Raw genomic sequence first — 22,982 nt, 5'->3', positions numbered from 1 at the left:
CCTCCTCCTCTTCCTGCGGGAATGGCGGCCGGGCCCGCCTCCCGCCCCTCACGGCTGCGCGCGGCCGCCGCCGCCATCTTGGGTGAGGGCGGAAGGGGCCGGGGCGGGGACGTGGCCGGGGCGCGGCGATGGCGGCGGGGAAGGCCGGAGGAGGCAGCGGCACCGGCACCAACCTGCTCTTCTCCTCCTCCGCCACCGAGTTCAGCTTCAACGTGCCCTTCATCCCTGTCAGCCAAGCGCCGGCCGCGCCGTCCGGCCCCGCGCTGCTGCCCGCCGGTACGGAGAGAGGGAGACAAGGAGAGAGGGGGACAGCGAGGGAGGGCAGCCGGGATGTGCGGGGTCCCGCTGGGTCCGGGGGAGCCCCCGGAGCCGAGCCGGGGCTCCATGGGGGGCTGCGGGCCTGGGGGGGGGCGATACGTGTGGGCTCGACCCGGCGCTGGGGCTCCACGGGCCGGGTGTCCCTGGCGGTGCCTCAGGAGAGACGCTCTCGGGATTGCATTTTCCGCTTTCCGGCGATTAATTTCTTCTGCTTCTCCCTGCTTGATGCTTCTGAGTGTGGTTTTTAGCGCCGTGTCTGGGGACGGGCGCTGGTCATCGCGCTTCCAGCTCACCGACGCGTCAGTGCTTCCATTCAGTGTGTACATAACGTGTTCCTGTTTTTTAAGCCCCTCTCTCATATTATCTTCTGTTTTCCCGGTTTGAAAATAGCACCTTAAGCAGCCACCTTAAATATCCCTGCTAATTTAATCCTGGTTCTAATATCCTTTTCTCCTAAAGCTTTAAATGGTGTTCCCAATACATGAGCGTGCAACTTGAAATCTGATGCCCAGGCAGTTTCAGATAAAGGAATGGCTTTTTCTGGGAATGTGTTCTGTCAGATTAAAGCCCAAAATATCAGAAATGCATCTAGAAACGAGATATTTCAAATTTTACTGTATTGTATATGTTGGGATTGGACTAATGACCTTTGAAAGTCCCTTTTAACCCATGCTATTCTATGCTGAATCTTCAAAACTGTTGTATCTTAGCTAAAATAAGTATTGATATAGCTGGAAATCAGTGCAGTACTTCTCTGTAGATTTAATAAAATGCTTGCCAAGTATGGCCTTGGAATAGTTTGTTAGATCCGATACGTTTTTTGGATAGGAGGAATACAAGCATTAAAATACTACTCCTACTTGCTTGTGGTATCTAGGTAGTTGATACGTTTGCTAATTCCTTTGTGCAGTCCTAATAGTTTTTCTCTCATGCAAATATACATTAATTTTTCATTAAGAAAATGAAACAGTTTTAAATGCTGATCTGGCTGGTAGCTTTGCACTAATGACTGTCCTGGCAATTTCCTGAACATTTTGAAGCCAGCTGAGGACAAAATCTGATGTGATTTGATTAATGTGGTGAATTTTATACTCTCTGTGTGACTTCAGACTGGATAGATGAGGATTCATGGTTGTGCAGCTGGAGTGAATTTCATTGTGAGAGGTTGTGTCCCATTCTGTGTCAGTCCAAGTAAGGCCCATGTCCTGTTAAATGTTCTGTTTCCACAGTAAAGTGTACTCACCATCTGTCCAGCCAGGTGTTGTTAGGATCTTCATGCTGAGTAGAATATTTTGTATTTGGAATCATAATTTTAAGTTGTGTAAAATGTAATAAGAGTCAATCCAGGAATTTGTTTGATGCCTGGCAGCCAACATTAGGGAGCTGTGTGCAGTCATTCATTTGTTTCTCTGTCTCCAAGAGTGAGTAGTTAGTGGTTTGAGTTCTGCAGTTTGACAATAAGATGCATTCTCTGGCTCAGGTGTGGGTGATGTAACCAATATATTTACTGTAGGATGGGAGGAGTGTTCCCAGTGAGGACGTGGACTGATGTCACTTGTGGTTTTCTGGTGACAGTCTGGGTGTAGGGAGGGTTGACACAGTCACAGGTGAAGAAAGACTGTTCTGTGCATGAGGAGAACACACGTCAAAGCTGTACACTCCTTTTTTTTTAACATTTGTATGACCTGCTTGTTTTTACAGCATAGTTTTTGCAAAACTAGAAAAGTCAAGATGGATAGTAATGTTTTGTGTTGGAAAACTGCATGTGCGTACATATATATACCTATAGTGGGTTTTTTGGCAGAACTTTTGTCACCTTCATTTTGCAAGGAAAGCTGCACTTAGGCTAAATCTCCAAAACCTATTTAAAACTGGAGAATAGTAGGTGTTTTGTGAACATTTGTTTGCTAAAGGCCCTGAGAACTCTTGAGCACAGTGCTGCATGTTTATGATGGCCTGACATGGTGAGGTGAAGGGCCTGCTCTGCTGCCAGTTGTTTGGGAAAGCTGAGAGTTGACAGTGAGGTTTGCAGTGTGCTTCTCTCTGTCCCACACTGTTTATGGAATGTGAAAGGAAGGTGGATTTTATTGTTTAGGAGCTGACACCTCTTATTTAGCATAAATGGCTTGCACCCAGGCCTGACTTCAGGGTGGTCATTGGGTCCAAGTGGTTTCAGCATTCTCCACGCAGTGGCTCACACATAGAGACTTTGGCTTTGTTCTTCAAATTGAGATCAGAGCTGTAAATGAGAGCGAGAGGAATTGATAATGCAGGTGATGCCCAAACTGACACTGTCTGCACAGGCTAAATAAAAGATGATTAAAATAGTACTTTTTAATCTTGGCAGCTGTGTCTTTTATGATTAATTAATTAGAACTGCAGCTTCCTTAGGGAGACTTCTCCACGGATTCCCCTGTAGTCCCTTGATGCTCCCTATTACAGTTTTGCTGGCTGTGGATAAAGGCATTTGTTGTTGGCTGCTCGCCCCTGCAGAGACTCTTGGTGTCTCTGCCTGGGGCCTGAGCAGCAGACATGCTCTGTGGTGTCTTCCCCACAGGCTGGGATCGTTTGATTGCCAGGCAGGTAAACACTGCTGGTTTCTGCAGGTGGCACTGACTCCTTGCAAGGTGCAGTTCCTCAGAAGGCAGTGCTGCTCAGGCCATCACAGCCTTAGGTGAGCTAACTGTGAGACCTCGAATCATGACAAACCCCCTTTATTCCCACTGGTTCCTAGATCACTGCAAAGTAGAAAACTATCGTTAATCAGGACCTCTTTTATTTATTTCCTTCATGTGAAAGAGCATTCATGACCTTGCATGTTTATAAATCCTCTCCTGAAATTATGCAGAATGGGGACTGATTTGTCTGCATCAGAGATGTGGCTTTTATGCAAGTCTCGAGTAGGATTTTTAGGGAGAACTGGACTAAGTCCTGCTCATTAAGTGGCTTGGGATCATGAGTTATGGCCACCTTGCAAATCAGATGAGAAACCTTGAGAGGGCTCTGCTGAAGGAGCAGGCAAGAATGGATGGTTTAACTTGTAAGTTTAGCCTATTTAGGGATGTTTTTAAGCTCTATCTTATGTCCTATGCTTAGTAGGTGTTTTCATGGTGAAAGGACATGAACCAAGGCTATCCTGGCATTTGAGGAGTAAGTAAAGTTGGGAGGGATTTTAGTGCCTGCCAAATTGCACTGGGAATATACTGTGTTAATGTAAAATTACTGGCCTGGGAAGATCCTGACTCCAGATACATTTTGGTTTCTTATTTAATATTTGTTGCCTTTTCTGTGTACACTGAGTGACGTTCATGGTCCATTTTAAATGTTCTTGGTATCTTTTGTTTCATTTTATGATGTGCTGAATCAAGGATGTGTAAGCCTTATGGGGGCCAATAGTTTTGGCCATAGCTGGTGGTGGTACAGAACATTTTGACCCCATAGAGTGATTTGAAGTTCTCACAAGATCTCTGGTGATCCTTTTGTTTTTGCAGATGATTCTGCAGATGTTGGGGAAGAGGACAGCTTCTTGGGTCAGACATCAGCCAGCCCCAACCCACCACAGACTTTCAGCTACTTCTCTCAAGTTCCCAGCAGCAGCGATCCCTTTGGGAGTATTGGGCAGCCACCTTTAACAACTGTTTCAACACCTGTTGCAGCACCAGCCTTCTCCAGACCTCCCACTTCACTTCCACTTGTGTCTGGCTCCCAGGATGGGCAAAATGCCTTTTCACCACATATTCCCAAATCCCAGTCTTACAGTGCACCACCCACTTCCCAGGTGGGAATGGCACCTTATCAGCCCCCTCAGCAGAGCTGTCCCCCCCCAGCCAGCACTGCCCTGCCCACGGGGACCCCGCAGCAGCAGGGCTACAACCCCTACAGGCACACCACCCTGAGCAGCAGGGCCAACCCCTACCTCACCCCACCCCAGCTGCAGCAGAGCCACCCCCCTGCCACAGCATCCCCTGTGCCACCCGTGCAGATGTACCAGACACCCCCCGGGCCACTGACACAGGTATGTGACTCCTCCTGGCTACCACAGCAAAACAAGTCACTTTCCTCTTTCGATTGCGTATTTTATCTTTTGAAGATTTTTCTTCTCTGCAAAAAAAAAAAAACCAAAAAAAACAGAAGAAGTCTTGAACTGTTTATAGCAGCAAAAGCTTTTCACTAGAAGCAGCTTTGAACTGTTCCAGGAAAACTTCCTGATCTTTGAAGTGAGTGTACCCTGAGGCTGTAGCTCTGTGAGCCTCTGGGCATCAGAAACACAGCCAGGTTGTGAAGCCATCTTGCTCTTTTCTGTGGGTTTCTGGGTTTGCTGAGTTTCAACTGTGCTGCTGCATTTTTTATGCCTCAGCTTTAAATCAGGTAATTTAGCCATTTCAAAGATATGGGCTAAAATCTCTTTTCAAGCTGGTTTTGTTGGTGAAGCCAGAACTTTTTGAAACTAAGTCACATAAAATTGTCAGAAAACTCTTTGAGACACATTGGTTGAGGATTTTGTGTGATATAAAGCAATAATCGTAATTCTTTTCTACCTGCACAAAAGCATTATTAAAGTAATGCTAATGGGTTAATAAAAGCTGGCACGTTTGCCTTGAAAACAGCAAAAACTGTTCTTATTTTTGTCTGAGCTATTGCTATATTTTTGTTATCATGAATAAAGAAATGTGAAGGTTATGTAATGACAAAACATAACAAAGGCAGTAGAACATGAACAGTCTGGAGTTTTAGATTATATATTTAGAATATATATTTCTGTTTGTTGGATTTTATATTCTACAATATTTTTGTGCCCTTTTTTCCCCCCTTTAAATGTATCATTAACCAAGGCAGTTGCTACTGATGACATCAATTTCTTTTAGTTGTACTGACTGGGATTTTTGTACAATTTGTGTGACATCAGCTTTATGTAGGTTGTAGACCCTTTCAAAATCAATTACTTTTCTCGTGCCACTGATGCTACATTTGAGTTTGAAATCGGCCTGTTCTGGTCACTTTGCAGGGAGAGAGCTATTTCTGAAGTGGCCACTTGTTAAAATTGGGAGGCTTTATGCAAAAGCATAATTATGTGTACATGAACAATGAGAAGAATGTGTTTTTACTTCCATGTCAGATTTTGTTGTTGTAAGAAACAAATTCAGCTCAAATTTTGAAAATTTAAGAGAATATTTGAAACCTCACTGATTTTAGGTAATCACTATGCTAAACCATGGCAGTTTTTAACAGTGTTTGTTGTAATGAAATTCACATTCTTTCTCAGTGTGAGAAGGTGTAAGTTCTCAAACACATGTTTTTAGAATGGAAGGTAATGTTCTTGGGGAGGAAAACACATTAGAAATAAAGGTTCAGAGAATTCCCTATAGCTGAGTAAAGAAGAGTTCTGTAAAAACCCTGTGAGACTGAGGTGCTGAGCCCATCTCTTTTCAGTTTCCACAGTCCCAGCTCCAGCCTGCCAGGCCTGCAGGGCCCCTGGTCCCAGCCCCTCCAGTGCTGCTGCAGAACCAGTACGAGCCAGTTCAGCCCCACTGGTTCTACTGTAAGGAGGTGGAGGACAAGCAAATATGGATGCCATTCAGCATTCTGGATTCTGCAAAACTAGAGGAGGTCTATAATTCTGGTAAGTCCTGTCTGGAGGTGAGCAGAAGGACTAAAGGAAAATATTGGTGCCACTCGTGCCACTCGTGTGTGGGGCAGTAATACGTAAGGTTTTGAAGATGTATTTTGTGTCCCTTAATTTATTTCACCAACGTCATCACTGCTTGATGCTGTTAGTGTTGAGATGCACCATCCCAAATAGGTATCAGATTTTCATATAGAGCTCCTTGTTTTTTGTGTCTTGGGTTGCCTTTTCTGTTGAACTGCCGGTTCTGGAGTAAGTATTCGTATTTGGGAGTTTTTTCCAAGTGTTTTGTTGTATACGGAGTGTATCGAAAGCATCACAGTGTTACAAAGCTTCTCTGCCATGGTGTGACTGTCACTCCTAATGGGCTGGCATTGATCCCAGGAGTGGCTGGGGCTGGGCTGAGGGAGCAGAGCTGTGTTGGTGTGGTAACCACGTGTGGCTGTGTGTCCCAGTCCAGCCTGACCCCGAGAGCGTGGTGCTGAGCACGGACGGCGGGCGCTACGACGTGTTCCTGTACGAGCGCCTGAGGAAAGCCGTGTACTGGGATGAGGAGCCCTCGGAAGTGAGGCGCTGCCTGTGGTTCTACAAGGGAGACAAGGACAGCCGCTTCGTCCCCTACACTGAGGACTTCAGTGACAAACTGGAGGTGAGCAAGTCACAGAGACCTTGTTAGTTCATTGTATTAATCACCTCAGAAACAGTTCTTTCTGTTTCACGAAGATGATTTTTCAGAGTGCGCTTTCTGGAATGTCAGCAAATCCTAGAAGGCCGCACTGCTCCTACATCAGTCCTGCACTGCTGTGACCTCAGATCTGCTTGTGTAGCTGTACATGTTACACTTTTATATAAAAAATGTTAATGTACATTTTAACTGTAGCATTACATGGAGGCCACAAAATACTCAGAAGGTTGCCACTCTGATTTCATTTGTAACTTGTTCCCTGTTTCAGGCGGAATATAAAAGGGCTGTAACTACGAACCAATGGCATCGGCGACTTGAATTTCCAAATGGGGAGACAATTGTTATGCATAATCCCAAGGTAATAGATTTTGGCAATTGTGTCTCTCAGGATTCATTAAGGGTGAGCGAGCAAATGGATGGAAGCATAAATTGAATGTGGTCCTAATCTTTCATGAAAGATACCAGTTGTTTGTTCTGGGTTTGTGTGCATGAAAGGTGAACACTGAACTTGTGCTTGCTTCAATGTGCTATCATGTGGTTGAAAGACAATGCTTTCTGAAACCTAAAGAGAATAAGGGTTTGCATAGTAAATATTTTGGCTAAGCAAAACTGGCAGCAAATGGTAAGAATTTGAATTAGTTTAACCTCAGTCTGTACCAAATGAAAGATAATTAAAGCAAAGAGCTTTCACGTGGCGAAGAGCATTAATCTAGCTATAAGGTAAATAGTTTCTTTAAGGCCTGAGAAGGTTTCTGCTTATTTTCAGGCCAGAAGAAAGTATAGCAAGACAAGCTTTAACAGTTACTCTAAATACTCTGTGAACAGTCTCTTGTGATTAAAACATGGACTTCAGCCTTATTGATCAATGCTGTTACCTGTTCACTTATTGCAGATGCAGTAATTAAAACACAGAACTACCCAGTGGCCAGAAAGAATCATGGTTGTTCCTACTTAAAAGTGTTTAATAATCCTGGTTAGGAAATTCTGTCCAGTAAAAATCTAGAGAAGTAACATTTAAACCACCTGCTTCCATAAATACAGTTCAGACTGTGAGTCCTATAAACAACTGTACTACTGAATTCCTCACTTTTTGGGGTTTCTGGACTACTTCAGATGTTGCTGTCCTTCCCTGTAAAGCACTGCCTTTTTTTTTTTTTTTCCCATTTTCTCCTTGTGATAGAGTTACTGTAAATCAGGTAGCATTCAATTTCCTCACATTAGCAGTAATCTGCTAAGGAAGAGTGGATACTGGAGACTAGGAAGGAGGAGCTTGAATAATGCTTGGCTGAGAAGCTAAAATGGTTCAGAATCACTGAGCAGGCCCAGCTTCTTCACCTAGTGGTTACTTTGAGTCATCTGTTTGCTTTTCACACTAACGAAGATTTTGTGGGAGAAAACATTTGATTTTCAGATGCAGGGTAAAGCAATCAAAAGATATGTTCAACCATGCAGTGCTTTCAGACTAACAGTATGATTCATGAGGGTTTTCTGTGGTTGGAAATACAAATGCAACTGTATTTGTTGCAGGTCATAGTTCAGTTCCAGCCTTCTGCCGCACCAGATGAATGGGGCACCACTCAAGATGGGCAGGCGAGGCCAAGGGTAGTGAAACGTGGAATTGATGATGACCACGATGAGATTCCTGATGGTGGGTGCTGACATTCCTGTACTTGGGTCTGCACTGGGATCAGTCAGTTTGGATCTGTGCAGAAGCTGGACAATAGTGGGTGGAGTGGCTGTGTGTTGTTCATGCCTGGAGTCTGAAGGTTAAAGTTATTCCTTCATCTCAGCTGCTTGATGAGGTTGTCTGGATTTGGGGAGTTTTAATCAAAGGAGTCCTGTGCGCTCTGTTATGTCCTGAACCATGTTATGTAATAGGCTTTATAAAACAAATGTGTGTTACACTTGCTAGACTCTGAACTTCATTCCTGCAGTGCAGATTGGTACTCTGAATGTTTTCCCCTTTTTTTTTTTTTTTTTCCAACAGGAGAAATGTCCCAAATTGATCATTTGGTATTTATGGTTCATGGCATAGGTCCTGTATGTGACTTAAGGTTTAGAAGCATTGTTGAATGTGGTAAGTTTGGGTTTGTATAATGGGCAGTTGGATTCTTGCTGTTTAAATGTGGCTCTCTTCAGCTCATATTCAGATAAGCACATCTTTATAATTTCTTTAAAAGAAAAGTCTCTAATGTTAAGAAGTTACTTTCTAAATGATGATTTTCCAAAGGCAGAATCTGTGTTCTGCCTTGACGCTTTAGTTGTTATTACTAGTACTCAATATCACACCTGCAGGATGATTTGGGTTTTGGGATGTGTAGGGAGGGGGGTTTTTTTGTTGATTGTTTTTTTTTGCTTTTTCTCCTTGTGGCGTGAGTGGATGAGTTTTGTGTTGTGTGGTTTGTGTGTGTGGTGTGGTTTTGTGTTTGCTGTTTTGTTTTTTTTTTTAAATGCACTCCAGTACAACTGAGTAAATTAAGAAAGCCCTGTTTGGTTAAGGAGTGAACAGGCAATCATTGTAAGATAAAGAGAAGCTTGCTAGAAAATCCATTTTAACAAAAATTTGTACCTTCTTATTGTTAAAATAGTAGTACTTGAAAAGATTTTTGCAGTTTTCAGTTTCCATAATTTGTATTCTGTCTCTCTATGAAATTAAGGGGAAGGAGGGACTATTTATGTGTTACTTGAGTACTTCAGCTATCAGATTTTCATTATTCTTTTTCTTCACAGTTGATGATTTTAGGACTGTTTCTCTGAAGTTGTTGCAGACTCACTTTAGGAAGTGTTTGGAGGAACGCAAAGTGAGCAGGGTGGAATTCCTTCCAGTTCATTGGCACAGTTCTCTGCACGGAGATGCAACAGGTGTAGACAGGTGAGGGTGTTGTTTAATGTTGAAAGCATCTTAAAAGCTGCTTTTTAATGGGTTATGGGAAGTGGAGAAAAAGAGCAGTTCCTGTTTTCTGCAGGCTAGATGAGTAAATGTATGACTGGATTAGAAAATTGCAATTTTTTTAAATTAACATTTTGATGAGGAGTATTTGGAAAGCTGGAAAGGCTTGAGGAATATTTCTCTTGTTTGTTTTCATGTACACAGTTTTCAGTATAGGATTTGCATGAGAGTGGCTAATGCATGATACTTGATGATGAATGAGTGTGTAGAGGTTATGATCACAAGTATGAGGTGGTGAGCCTGGAGATGTTTTGTCCAGGTGTGGACACTTTAGAATGGAGGGTTTTCTGTTCTTTACTTTCCTGCAGTCTGATTGAGTTTGACCCTAGGAGTTATTTCTGAGGAAGGCATTGAGCCCTCTGTCCAGTCCTAGAGGAGTGCCTGAATTATGATTAGGCACTTGAGCTAAAGGGTTCTTTTTTTGAAGCGAAGTATCTATATTTGGGTAGGAGTTTCAAAATCTGTCTTAAAATCCTTTCCCTGTGCCTACCCCTTTTGCCATGACTTCACATTTCAAGCTGTTTCCCTTGCTCAAAGCTGGGGAAGGAAAAATTGTGAGGATGGCAACTTGTGCCACTTGAAGTGATGCTGATGTTCTCCAGACTGTTGTAGTCCAGTCGAATCACACTGTTTTCCTCCAGCCTTGGTGTTTTATTTGAGCACTGCATGAAGAGGGGTCCTTACTCTGTTAATCAAACCAGGCAGTCTCAAGTCTGTAGCCATTCCAGTGTAGCTGTCTTGACTCCAGGCAGGCAGATGGTGATGCCAGGCTTTTTCTTCAAAAAGAGAGTATTATCATTCTGTGATTCTAATTTTATATGCGAGTTCCTTTTCCTCTTCCACTTCAATCTGCTCACCAGACTTCCCTGGTACTTTATGAGAGCAGTGTTGGAATAGAGAAGAGGTTATTTCAGGCATCCCTTCAGCCTGGAGAGAAAAAAAAGGAGCTGCATGTTTCTCAAATATTACAATCAGCAGGTAGCATTAATGTGTGAATATGCAACGGGGCCAGAAGGCTGTATGAGATTTTAAAATCTCTTTAGAGACCCTTTCTGTAGCATTTACGTTGCATGAATTTCAAAAGCTGACAAAGTCCTCACGAGTGTTTCTGTAAAGCTTTTCATGCTTTTAACGATTCTGTGTTGCCAGGAACATAAAGAAGATCACTTTGCCGAGCATTGGTCGCCTGAGGCACTTCACCAACGAAACGCTGCTCGACATTCTGTTCTACAACAGCCCCACCTACTGCCAGACCATCGTGGATAAAGTGGGCATGGAGATGAACCGCCTGTATGCGCTCTTCATGAGCCGCAACCCCGACTTCAAAGGGGGAGTCTCTGTGGCTGGGCACAGTTTAGGTGATTGAGGAATGCTCCTTTTATCCCAAATCACTTCCTCCTTAGAGGAAAATGGCCCCTTTGTTATGAATAAAACTCAAATAAGTTGTTGGGGCGTGGCTGTTTTTCAGAAAACAGCTGAGAAGCTCCTCTAAACAGCTGAGTTTATCAGGTCTTGAGAGAAAGTTAGGACTTCCCTTCCCGAGAACTTAGTGTCTAATATGTGTTTAAAAGTTCACAGGTTATCTGGTGTCCTGTTAGGTGCATGACGTCTGTGTCTCGGAACCCCCACCTAGTTAAAGTTGGAATAAGTGTTAGAGCAGCATATTGACCATACTGGTTTGTACTGGAGTTTTTCCTCCAGTTTATCAAGCAGTCTCAGGTGTTTAATAGTTTAGTCATGGCAGCTACATAAAGCATGAACAGGGAAGAAAAGGGAGTGCTTTTAGCTGAGAGTGATTATGTTCAAGTTAATAGATAGGTATGTTAATTCAGCCATCTCTTTTGATCAAACTATACCGTGACATTACTACTGCATATAAATCTTGCTCAAGATTTAGGGACAGGAAGACCTGGTATTTTTCCCAAATCAACTCTCATTCCAAATCTAATCAAATCAAATCTAATTTGCAGGTTCCTTAATTCTATTTGACATATTGTCTAACCAGAAGGACTTGGCTTCATCAGTAAATTCTGGACCATTCTCTGGTGTTAATGGGAGTGTGAAGGATGTTCATGATAAGCAGGTAATTTGCATGCTGGTCTTTCCAGGCCAAGAGAGCTGATATTTTCAGTAATTTTTTTCTTAGCTTTTCAGAATTTATTATCCAAACCAAGTTTTTGGGTTTTGGTAGTACATTTAGGCATGTTAATGGGTAGGTGCTGTTTTGTAAATATTGTCATTTCTCAGGACAAATTAATTAGATCTCTTAAGTTCCAAGTAGGCCGGTAATGAGATTTGATGGTGACCATTTAACTTGGTCTAACAGTTTCTAAGTGGTGGGGGAGATGTGTAAAAGGGGACAAATCTGTGTTTAGACTAGAAACACAGTTTGCGGAATAAAAGGAAGCATTTTTGAGTGTTTTGTCTCATAGTAATTGTTAAATGTTTATTTTGCAGGTCTATTTTAGTTGAAAAATCTGTATCCTGCTTCACAAAAAATGGATATATGTTTACAGAGATGGCTTGATAATGTTTTTAAGAGACAGTAGTTAAACTTGGTTTTGCTTGCTGCTTACTGGTTTTCCATGGTTAGAGGATGTGATTCTGTTTCTGTGCTGTTTCGTTGAGATGACTGAAGATACCAGTTCCTTGGGCTCCTCCATTGCTACTTCTGCTGATGACCTTTGTGAGCCAGAAGCAGAGGAAGATGTTCCTACTCTGCAGAAGACTCTGGAAATGCTCAGTTTGTCAGAGTACGCGAGCACCTTTGAAAAGGAGCGGATCGACATGGAGTCTCTGGTACAGAAATGTTCACTTGACTTGTAGGGCTTGCCCAGGGGATGGAGGTTTATGTTTGGGTTTTCTTGTTGTTTTGTTTTTCTTTTCAGTTCTGTGGCCACGAGAGCAGTTGCAAAGATAAGATAATCAGTGCATGACTTGAAGACTAAATGTTCTGCAGCTCTTGATTTTTTTCTTGGTGCGGTGCATCCTCCCAGTTATGTTAAGGCACTTTGTGTCGTGTCTTTTTAATTTTTTTGGATATTCTATAGCTTTTTGACTTACTGACTGTGTGTGTGTGTTTGGTGTTTGTTTCTTTAGCTCATGTGTACTGTTGATGACCTGAAGGAGATGGGAATCCCTCTTGGACCAAGAAAAAAAATAGCTAATTTTGTAAAAGACAGAGCGGCCAAGCAGGTAAATACACTTCAGGATTGAAATAAAACGTTGTTCAGCAAATGTAATTGACTGCCTTGCTGTGGAGTAGCTTCTGTTCTTGAGCACTCTTGTTAACATCCTGAATATATTAAAGGCATTTTGATGTCTGTGAAATTAACTCTTTTTCCTCCCTAACTTTAAAACTTTTCTCAAAAGGAACAGAAGAAAGCAGTAGCAGAAAAGAAAGCTGTGCTGGCTGCCACACTCCAGACTCAAGAAGACACCCAGAAACCAAAAGAGGGAGTTTCTTCTGTCTCACCTTCTGAGTCTGGTCAGATGAACTCAAAGAGGAAGCTCCCAGTTGGTGCATCAGTGTCTTCTGTGAACATTGACTATGAGTATTTTGAAGTTGGAACTGGCCAGGTGAGACTACGTAGATCTAAATGATTTGAACAATTGAAAGGATTTGATCAATCCTCTCTTTTTAGTATTTTTTTTTTTTATGTTGATGACCTTTTACTACTTCCTTTGGAGCTGACAGTTCTGAGAGATGATGTCTGATTTCTGTCTGGTAGGTTTCTGTGGTTTACAGTGCACTGGACTTTGAACCAGATATTTTCTTTGCTCTTGGTTCTCCTATTGGTGTGTTCCTTACTGTGAGGGGTGTGGAGAAGATTGATGAAAACTACAGGCTCCCTACCTGCAAGGGGTTCTTCAATATCTATCACCCAGTGAGTAGCAGTGCTTTTGAGATTTGATTTTAGTTGATGTAGATGACAAAAAAGGCAGAATACTAAGTTTTACCTTCTGAACATTACACCTCTTTTTCCCCTGTGTACATTTCCCAAAACACTTGCAGGCATGGGTTGTTTTGATCAGGTTTGCCTCGTTTCTTTTCTGAATTGAGGAAGTTCTTTTTGGAGGGGGCAGTAGTTTGGGGTTTTTTTATTAATTGGAGGCCACTCTTGTAGATTTTTCTGGAATGTTTGTATTTTTACAAGGAGTGTTTGTCCTCTTCTGTCTCATTTTGTTTAACAGTTCAGCTGTGATAGAGATTGAGTGCAAGGAAACCTTGCTGTTGTGTTTCCTCATTAGAATCTCCTTTTGTAGGAGAGCAAGACCAGAGTAGTTCATGAACCTGCTTAATATGTCATGAACTGAATTTCTGTAAATCCAAATAACACAGAATTCATAAATGTTTGTCTATAAACCATAAATTGGGATTTTTTTCACTGAAATGTGATCATTAGAATAATTTTAAAGATAAGTAAATGTCAATGTGTTGTCTCTTAACAGCTTGATCCAGTAGCTTACAGGTTAGAACCAATGATCATTGAAGACGTGGATTTAAAACCAGTTCTCATTCCACATCATAAAGGCAGAAAAAGACTTCATCTAGGTAAAAAGGACACTTATTTCACACGTATCCTATTCATTGTTTACTCACCTGATGCATTAGAATACTGTAAAATTTTAAGAGGCTAATGAATATCCCTGTATATCTGACTCCATATTTTTCCGAAACATCAGAGGTGATTCCACCCAGCCTCATAAGCTGGTCATTCACAATTTCATCCAAACATAATAGTCATATTTCCTCCAGATTTAACCTTCTCATTCCCAAAGTTCTGTTAAAAAATTGTTGTACCTTGCTTGATCACCTTCATTTCTAAGAAGCTGTGGAGCAGAAACTAAATTTATTGGTGTCCCTAATCACCACCATGATGTGTTTAACCAGAGTCTGTTCAGTGTTGGAAATACTGAGGGGAAAGGAGGTTCTATAGCCATTGGAGGGCAGGGACTGGTTTTGTTGCTCATGGGTGTACATCAAACCAAGGTGCTTTATTTAAATTTTGCACATCTAATAAGGAAAGCGAGTTTTGGTGTTGTGCAAATTCACAGAGCCCTCCTGAAAGCCTCTCTTCAGGCACTTGGAGAGATTCTGCAGCATCTGTCCTTTGGAATTGTCCATTAGAGTGAGTCTGCTTTGCTAGGTTGCACAAGATACACTTTTGGAGGGCTGTAACCTGAAACAAGTATGAAATGAAGGAGAAAAGTATGGTCTCTTGCTCCTTACTTTTTTTACTTTGATGTAGGTGGATCTATTCAGTAAGAAGTCAATTGTGCATTAATTGCATTTCACCTCATCTTTTAAAACTGAATGGAGAAGCAAGAACCACACATTTATGATATAGCAAGCCTGTTTCCCCTGGTAATTGGGATGTTTATTGAACAGAACTTCATCATTCTGATTTTAGTTAGTAATTTTAAATCCCACTGAATTAAATTTTTAGTTTGCTTTTTTCTTTCTCAGAGCTGAAAGACTCTCTCTCTCGTATGGGATCTGATCTGAAGCAGGGCTTTATTAGCTCTTTGAAGAGTGCATGGCAGACCCTTAATGAATTTGCACGTGCTCATACATCTTCAACCCAGCTGCAAGCAGAACTGGAGAAAGTAGCTAACCAAATTAAAGAGGAGGAAGAAAAGCAGGTTGTGGAAGGTATGTGGACACATTGTTGGTTTTCCTGTAGCTTACTTATCTCAAAAGTAGTTGATATGAGTATCCCAGTGACTGTTTGCTATTGATTTTCCTGATTCTGTTAGGGAGATCTCTGCTAAATGCCAGGTTCCCACCAAAGCTGCTCTGTCATTCATTCTCCTCCTTGGCTGGGTGTGGGACAGAAATTACAATGAAAGCTTTGTGGGTTGGAGTGAGTTCGGGGAGAGATCACTCAGCATTTCCTTCTTAAGAAAACTTATTAAACTGTTAGGAAAGAAGTAAGTTTATAGTTCAGTAGCCTTTCTGAACCATGCTGGGCAGTTCAGGTTGTTATTATTGTCTTATCACAAACACTTGGAAATTACAGCAGGAAAAATGGGGACTATTTCTTAATTATAGTCAAGCAGGCTGTGCTTGAAAATAGTTTAAATCTGAAACTCTTTGATTTTAGCTGAGAAGATCACTGAAAGTCCAGACCCTCCAAAAGATGAAGATGTTTCAGTAAAGGTTGGGATGCTAAATGGAGGGCGTCGCATTGATTATGTTCTACAGGAGAAACCAATAGAAAGCTTCAATGAGTACCTGTTTGCTTTGCAGAGCCACCTGTGCTACTGGTAAGGGGAAATATCTGTGGCTCCAGAAATACTGCTTAAACTATCACATAGTATAGGTGATTGACCAGGAGTGTCAGGCTCGGGGTGGTGTGCTTGGATGTCACTATTTGATAATCCAATTTCAAAGTAAAATCCTGTGTTAGCACACATTGAACAAATCTATTTGCAATAAAGACATTGTTCTCTTGACCGTTGACACTCCAAACACGTTTTTAGCTACTGTCTTTTTCAAAACAAGGAGAGCTCTGAAAACATTTTCACAACTCTGGTTTTCCAAATAAAACTATTCACAAAGGATTTTTATTAGACTACAGTAAGTGGTAAAACTTTATTGCCTCTTCTGGCAGAGCAAAGGATGTGTGAACTGTATTTAACACCACACCTTGGTGTGTAATAGCCAGCCTTGGGTGTCAGCTGTGAGCTGTGCAAGGTGGTGTTGGTGAGGGAGGAGTGACAGGTCTCTCATTTTGAGTTCAGCAGGTGCTGGACAAAGAGTGCTCTGCGTTTCTGAAGGTTTTCATTTTCAGTAGGTAATTTTCAGCAGGCATTTTTTCCAGAGGTTAAAATACAGCTCTGAGTGCATTACCTTCTGAAGGGTCTCATTAGAGCCATCATCACTTGCCTGTGGAAGCTCAGCCCCTGCCAGAGGAGGGGTTGCCGGGGCTGCTGTGGGCACTGAGCTCTGTCAGCGTCACCCGGTGGTGGCAGTGCCGTTCCACAGGCTGGGCTCAAGGGATGGCAATTCTTTCCACAGGGTGGCAGCCGATCACTGCCAGGATTTTAAAAACTTGCTACCTGTAGCTGGTTTTTTTCATTCGAGTATGGGTCATTAATCACTGTGCTTATCTCCCTATTAGGAGAGCATTTTTTTCCTAAGGAATAGTGGGAAAAGCTTTAAATGAAAAGCTCTGAGTGTTGGAGAGATTAGAGCTTCTGTGTTGAACCTTTTGCTTGCTTGTTTGCTGCTCATTTAATGTAGAGACCATCAAGAAATGTCTGTGCTGAATTGTGGAAAATACATGTAGTCCCTTAGCTTGCATGTTTAATTCTGTACTGGTGTTCTTCAAATTATGTTCCTCGCATTTGGAGGATCACAGTTCTGACCATCTAAATCTCTTTTACTGGCTCCCTATATAATTTATTTAAAAAACCAGGAAACTGCACTCATCTAACAACTCCTTCAGCTCTGGAACTTTGTTAAAATTTGCCTGTTTAGCATCATTATTTTTGTTGGTATTGTTTATGTGTGTTTAAATAGCATTTTATAGATGAAGAAGAAAATTAAGTCTGTTCATGTTAACTTTAAATTCAGATAGCCCAAAGCTTTGATTTTTGAAAAGAGGAGGAAACCGGCCACTCTAATTTCATTCAAGTGCCACATTTAATCTTTAAATTATTTGAGAGCTATCTAAGATTTTAGTGGTAAGGAAGAGAGGAAGATTATGGGTATTTAACATAGTCTGCTTACAATTAAGGGCCTGCCATTTAGAGAAGAATTAGAATATTGCTGCTGGAACTGGACTAATTAATGGAGTGGGACAAAATGAATAGAATAAAGCATGGAATACATTTAGGACAAAAAGTGTTACATTATTTGAGGAGATTAAGACAAAGAAGGAAAATCAAAGAAGTGGAAAGAGGAGGGGATTTGGAGTTGCAGCATCGGAAGTTAGGGAGGACGGGAGAGGGAAATGCATTTGAAAAAAGATAAATGCATAGGCTAGGGTTGATAGCAGAACTAATTCAAAACTTGTGTAGAATTATAGCTTGAAGGAAGTTGGTAGAGGTAAGGCCATGTTCATGAAAAATAAATACTAGGCCAAGAGGATGTGCAAACTTTTTAGAGAGCTGAAATAGGATAGAATGTGACTTAGGAGAATTAGAAGATGGACCGTACTGAACTAACTTTCCCCTTTTTTCTTCTCTTTTTTCCTTTTGTTGTATTTCTTTCATTCTTCACAGGGGATCTGAAGATACTGCCTTGCTGTTTCTCAAAGAGATATACAGGACCATGAATATCAATCCTGAGCAGCCACAGCATTGATGTATAAAACCATGAATTTGTAAGTTCGCTCTAATGTAAATCCTGTGCTCACATCAAATTCAGCTGCAGCTTAGATGTGTTTTACTTTCCCTTTCTCCTCTGAAGTTTAAATTATGAAGCAGACAGCCTTGAAATATCATTTTGATTGCAAAAACAATTTCTAAATTTAAATGCAGAGGAAGCCTTTGAGTTGTCCTTTCATTCCTAGAAGATAGCTGATATTAGTGCTTTTGGTACTGGATAATAATTGCTACTACAAATACAACCATAGTATGATCTCTTTATTATGATTCTCCCTCAGTTCTGTTGTTCAGTGAATGTTCAAGAATAGGAAAATTTGATAAAATTGGATATGATGAAACTTTGTTTACAGTGCAGTAGATTAAGAACCCCAACAATTTTTTAATAACAGGGCTCTAATGTCCATTTTGGATTGGTTGACCAGTGATGTACATTTGCCAGCAAAAAGCTGTTTGTCTCCTAAGAAAGTGTTAGACATTGCTGTTCATAGATTAGTGAGACCCTCATATAGGCCAGCATTTTATTATCTTTGTATAGATTAAGAATTTCAGTAGAACAAGTGAAATGACACAGCATGGAAGCTTGCTTTGCAAGTAAATTAAATACACTTTATAATTATCTTAGATCTGAAATATTCTTGCAGGTATTTAAGATGTAGGGTTTCCAAACTGAGGAGCTGTATTGTACCAGTTTGCATCACAGGGTGTTACAGAAAATAAAGTACTTTCTTTTGAGAGGCAAGGAAGAAATAATATGCACCTTGCCTTTTTGGAGTCATACAAGATATTTTCTGATGTATTTCTCCTTTTCCAGAAGAGCTGATAATGTCAAAGTACATAAATACCCAGCATGAAGAGAAATGCTTGGCATTTCAGAGGAAGATTTTAGGTATCTTTCATTGCTACCATACGGTTTGAGTACTCTTTTGTAACAGAATGCTTCTGATGGTCAGCTGATAGCAGCTTTTTTAAAAATGTCAAGGCTGATCAAATGCACTTCTTTAAAGCATGGAGAAGTAAAAAGAAAAAGGCACCAGCTGGCTGCACAGCTCTGACAGTGGCTTATGCAGAGTCTCAAGTCACAGTTGCAGAATTTTTTCTCTACTTCTATTTCTTTATGATGATTGTGCTTGAAATCATAGGAATTTCATTGCAAAGGAAATGCCTTTAAGCCTCATTACAGGGGGCAATGGGATGTGATGATTTATCAGTCCAAAGCTCAGAGGAGTTTGTTGCTCAGCTGCAGCAGACACTGGGATAATTGTGTTTTTTTCATTGAGAGCTACAGTTTGGGGACAGCTTAGCAGGATGTCACACAGCAAAGCACAGTCAGGGAAATCTGTAATTCCATCAGGAATTCCTCAGAATGTCCCTCAGCACTGGCTGGACTGGATAGTGTTTGAGACTGGGATTCAGATACCAGAGGCTTAAATGGGAGGGCAGAATGCATTAAAGTGGTGTCTTGGGAAGGCTGCACAGCACGAGACCAGGATGTTTTCCACGTGACAAGAAATGTTTTTACATCTGCTGTGTAAAATATCACATCACAAGGAATCTGGAAGTGCTAAAATGGAAACTTCTCCCCCAGTGTTAGCAGTCTTTTTTTTTTTCCCCTATTCTTTTAAGACTTTCAGATGTGAAGGGTGGGGGTGTTTAAGTTAATTATCCAGTAGTGCCTCTGACAGCAACATCCATTTTATTTTGTATGAGTGACTTGATTTAGCCCTTCTAGACCTCCTTGAAGCTGCTCTTTGTGAAACAGTCGTGTTCCATGTTTCACAAGGTCTCATGTAGACAATGGAGAGAAGTGCACCAGCAGATTAAACTTTGGACATCTAAACTATCACCATCATCACTAGGATAATTTATTGCCAAAAGCTAAAGAATCTAACAGCTGGTTAAAATGTTTAATGAATGACACCCCATTAGCAGTTGTTGTGAGCTTTTTCTGTTTGCAGTTGTAATTGGCAGTTTGTGTCCACAGAAAGTACATTTCAGAGGCTTACTGTATGAAAAGTTACATTAAAAACATGTATGGATTTTTAGGTCTTTCTGAACCCTCTTGAAACTGAATGGTGACATATTTAATTTGATTAGTACCACTGCAGGAATAGAAAACCTGATAGATTTCCTGTTTCCAATACATCCATGTTCTGTTCTCTCTGCACAGCCATATCTATTGCTCCAGCAGACCTGGTGAAAAACCCTCTGAAGAACATCTGGTATTTTCATAGTTGCATATGACAAGATAAGCATCAGAGGTTTTTTTCCTGCCAGTCCAGAACTTGCTTGGATTCTGTCTTCTTGTGTCACTTCAAGCAAACTTAAGTTATGAGATGATCAGCTCTGTCATTCAGGAGATGGATGGAATGACACACTTTGGATCTTAAATCACTTCAGTTGTCTCATTGCCAAATATAAGGTGATTGAAGAAGGTTTTTTGGCATGCAAATCACAACTTCTCTCCTTCAGCTCTTCTGTCTCAGCTGGCTGCCAGACATGCTTTGCCTACCAAGGCAGCATGTCCTTAGTAGAAAGGACTTGATGAGAAACAGCAATAATCTACTTTGATTGACACACTTGTTTGTCCATCTTTAAGAAATGAAATGTGAACTGTAGTTATAACTGTCTTTAATACAGATTACACAAACCAGTTCATATTTACTAAAAACTAGCAACCAGAGTAATTTTCTTACTATTGTAAGTGTGATGGAGATTATTTTATAAAGACCTTTTTAAGCCTCTGTTAAGAGTTTTATTGTGGCTTTTTTTTAAGTAAAAATGAACCTTTGACTTTGAAAATATTAGAAATTTGTTACAGCTAGTTCAGTGTTCATGTATCCTGAAATGAGGAACGATTTAAAATGACATTTTGATCTGGTAATTATAGAATTACAGACTATTCTAAGTTAATTAAGGCAATTTTAGTGAAACTAGGCTGCAGTTGTGAGAACTAAACACCTTGACCTTGCAGTTTAATATCTCAAAACAGTTACTGTAAATAGGAACTTGAAGCTTATGGGTGCTAGTTAATAATCTAGATCCAGCCCTGCAATCCAGGCTCCATTTTCATGTAATGAGGTTGAGGTGAGTTAGGTATTGTGAAACCCTTGGAATTCGTGTCTGAATACTGAGCTGCTGTAGCTTTCCTCTGGCTTCAGTTTACACATACATTGTGGCTTTCCTTAATACTAGTGGCTTAAACTTATTCCTGACTATTTGCCTCTGTTATTGCAGTAAACAGATTTTGAAATGCAGTATGTTTTTTTCTTTCCTTGATATATGTAAAATACACATTATTGTGTATATAAACTGATGGCTGTAATTAAAATTACCTTACTTCCAGTGGGTCTTTACGACAAGGTTTTGTATTTAATCACAAAAAATAGCTTGGAGGGTTGCTTAGTCCAACTTCCCTGCTTAGGGCCTTGTTCAAGGCTGGAGATCCTTTGCCTCTCTGGCCCTGTTGTAATGTTTGACTACTAGGATTGCAATTTTTTTCCTAATACACAGTTGAAATTTTCTGGGTGGAGCTCGTATCTGTGGCCTTTTGTCCATTCTCTGCATCTTCAAGAATAACATCTGTCTTCTCTTGTACTCTCACATTTGACAGTTGAGCACAAGAAGATTTTCCTGTTTGGCTTCTCAAGACCCAACACTTCCCTTGGCATCTCCTTGCCTGGCATGGGCTGTGACCCTCTAGTGAGTCTGGGGGCTTCCCATTGAACTGGCTTTCCAAAATCCTTCTTGCTCTGGGGAGCAAGTTTGCTAGAGGAAACTTTTTATCCAAAAACAGATGAGTGTCTTTGTATCTTTATAAATTAACCCAACAGACAGAATTTTTTTAAAGCTTTACAATATCCTTTGTTAGTTAAAATGTACATTTGTTTTTAATACATATACAACAATACTCCGTGACCACTGGCCTCATTTTCATCTTAAATATCAAAGTGGGGGGTTATATACACTTGTATTTATCAACTCTGTGCTACACTGAGCAATCTGATGAGCTTGCTTAAATAGTATTTTTAAGAAGGTGCTGGGCTTCAACACATCCCCTTGGGAGGGGACAGCAGCACCAAGGAGCAGTCAGATTTGATGGGTGTGTGAGGAGTTGTTGCAGGGGCACACTGGCTGGGAAAGAGCTGCCTTTGAAGTGGAAGAGGGAACAGGAGGATGCTGCAGGAATGAGGAGCATCTGGAATGCAGAAATTTGTTGGAGAATACGGCATAAAAATTAGTTCTTGCTACAGAAACAAAAAATGGGCTGCAACTACTTCAACAAGCCATTCTTATGTCTTAAAAGCAAATGGAAGTTTAGACATAAAGGAAGGAAAAATGACTGTAACCTATGGAAGAAAAATAAAATAGAGTTTATAGAGTGATTTTAAATCTGCTACAAATGAATACTTTGCTTCCTCAGTAGAAGTCTTCTTTGTGTGCTGCAACACACACTGTACATGAGAAGAAAAAGCTTCCAGTATAACCAGTAAATTTTGGTTTATTTTTGTATGTGTTATAATGCATAACTAAACAGATAAGGGTAATTGCACTTTAATAAATTTGAAGTTTTGCCTGCTATGTTTTCATCAGTGCTGAAGTGCATTTTAAGCATTTAAAAAAAAAGATTGTCCAGAAGATATTTTTTAAAAATAAAAATATCTATGGAACAGGGTATAGTTGGACAGGAAAGGAGGTGGAAATTTTTATGAATTAATTCCAAGCAAAAAAAATCAGACCCTCTCTAAGAAATCAGGTACCTTCCCAGAAAATTCTCCTTTGGACAGAATTTAATTTTTCACTGAAAACTTCTTCTTTTGGAAAACTTTTTATCCACTGCTTCTCTCCCTCTGTTCCAGGACTCCCTGCTTCTGCCAGTAGGAATGTTCCTGTGCTTTGGGAACCCCTCCTCACACAGCTCTTCATAAAAGTAGCATAGTCAAACAATTCCTCCTGGTGCTGGGAGATACCTTGCATAGCTCACAAAATTTCCAGTAACTGTGATGGAGTTGTCCTGGTCCTTTCCCAATTAATGTTAAATTAATATTTCTCACTTTGTGTCTGCAATATGA

At 40.8% G+C, this 22,982-nt stretch overlaps 1 protein-coding gene across 1 annotated transcript; it reads left to right on the top strand.

The window, feature by feature from the left end:
- Nucleotides 1-128: 128 nt before the first annotated feature.
- SEC23IP (SEC23 interacting protein) lies at nt 129-21,255 on the top strand. The gene is made up of 20 exons (XM_062496613.1): nt 129-276; nt 3,810-4,333; nt 4,732-4,734; nt 5,734-5,938; nt 6,397-6,590; nt 6,895-6,984; nt 8,154-8,274; nt 8,614-8,703; nt 9,357-9,498; nt 10,726-10,934; nt 11,547-11,659; nt 12,205-12,375; nt 12,676-12,771; nt 12,949-13,155; nt 13,308-13,463; nt 14,029-14,131; nt 15,047-15,232; nt 15,684-15,846; nt 17,809-17,909; nt 20,081-21,255. Exons 1-19 carry the CDS (start codon nt 129-131, stop codon nt 17,888-17,890), a joined length of 3,003 nt encoding a protein of 1,000 aa, XP_062352597.1. The 3' UTR covers nt 17,891-17,909; nt 20,081-21,255.
- Nucleotides 21,256-22,982: the final 1,727 nt, after the last annotated feature.

The sequence above is a fragment of the Cinclus cinclus genome, chromosome 7 (assembly GCF_963662255.1).
Source record: "Cinclus cinclus chromosome 7, bCinCin1.1, whole genome shotgun sequence".
NCBI lineage: Eukaryota > Metazoa > Chordata > Aves > Passeriformes > Cinclidae > Cinclus > Cinclus cinclus.
The sequence above is the reverse complement of the archived record's forward strand: the minus strand, read 5'-3'. Positions and strand labels throughout refer to the sequence as shown.

Bases quoted from the DNA above. Each gene is read 5' to 3' on its own strand.
- SEC23IP (XM_062496613.1), top strand. From the start codon at position 129: ATGGCGGCGGGGAAGGCCGGAGGAGGCAGCGGCACCGGCACCAACCTG. The intron at 9,499-10,725 runs GTGAGGGTGTTG...CTGTGTTGCCAG, and splicing joins GATGCAACAGGTGTAGACAG to GAACATAAAGAAGATCACTT. The intron at 11,660-12,204 runs GTAATTTGCATG...TGTTTCGTTGAG, and splicing joins AGGATGTTCATGATAAGCAG to ATGACTGAAGATACCAGTTC.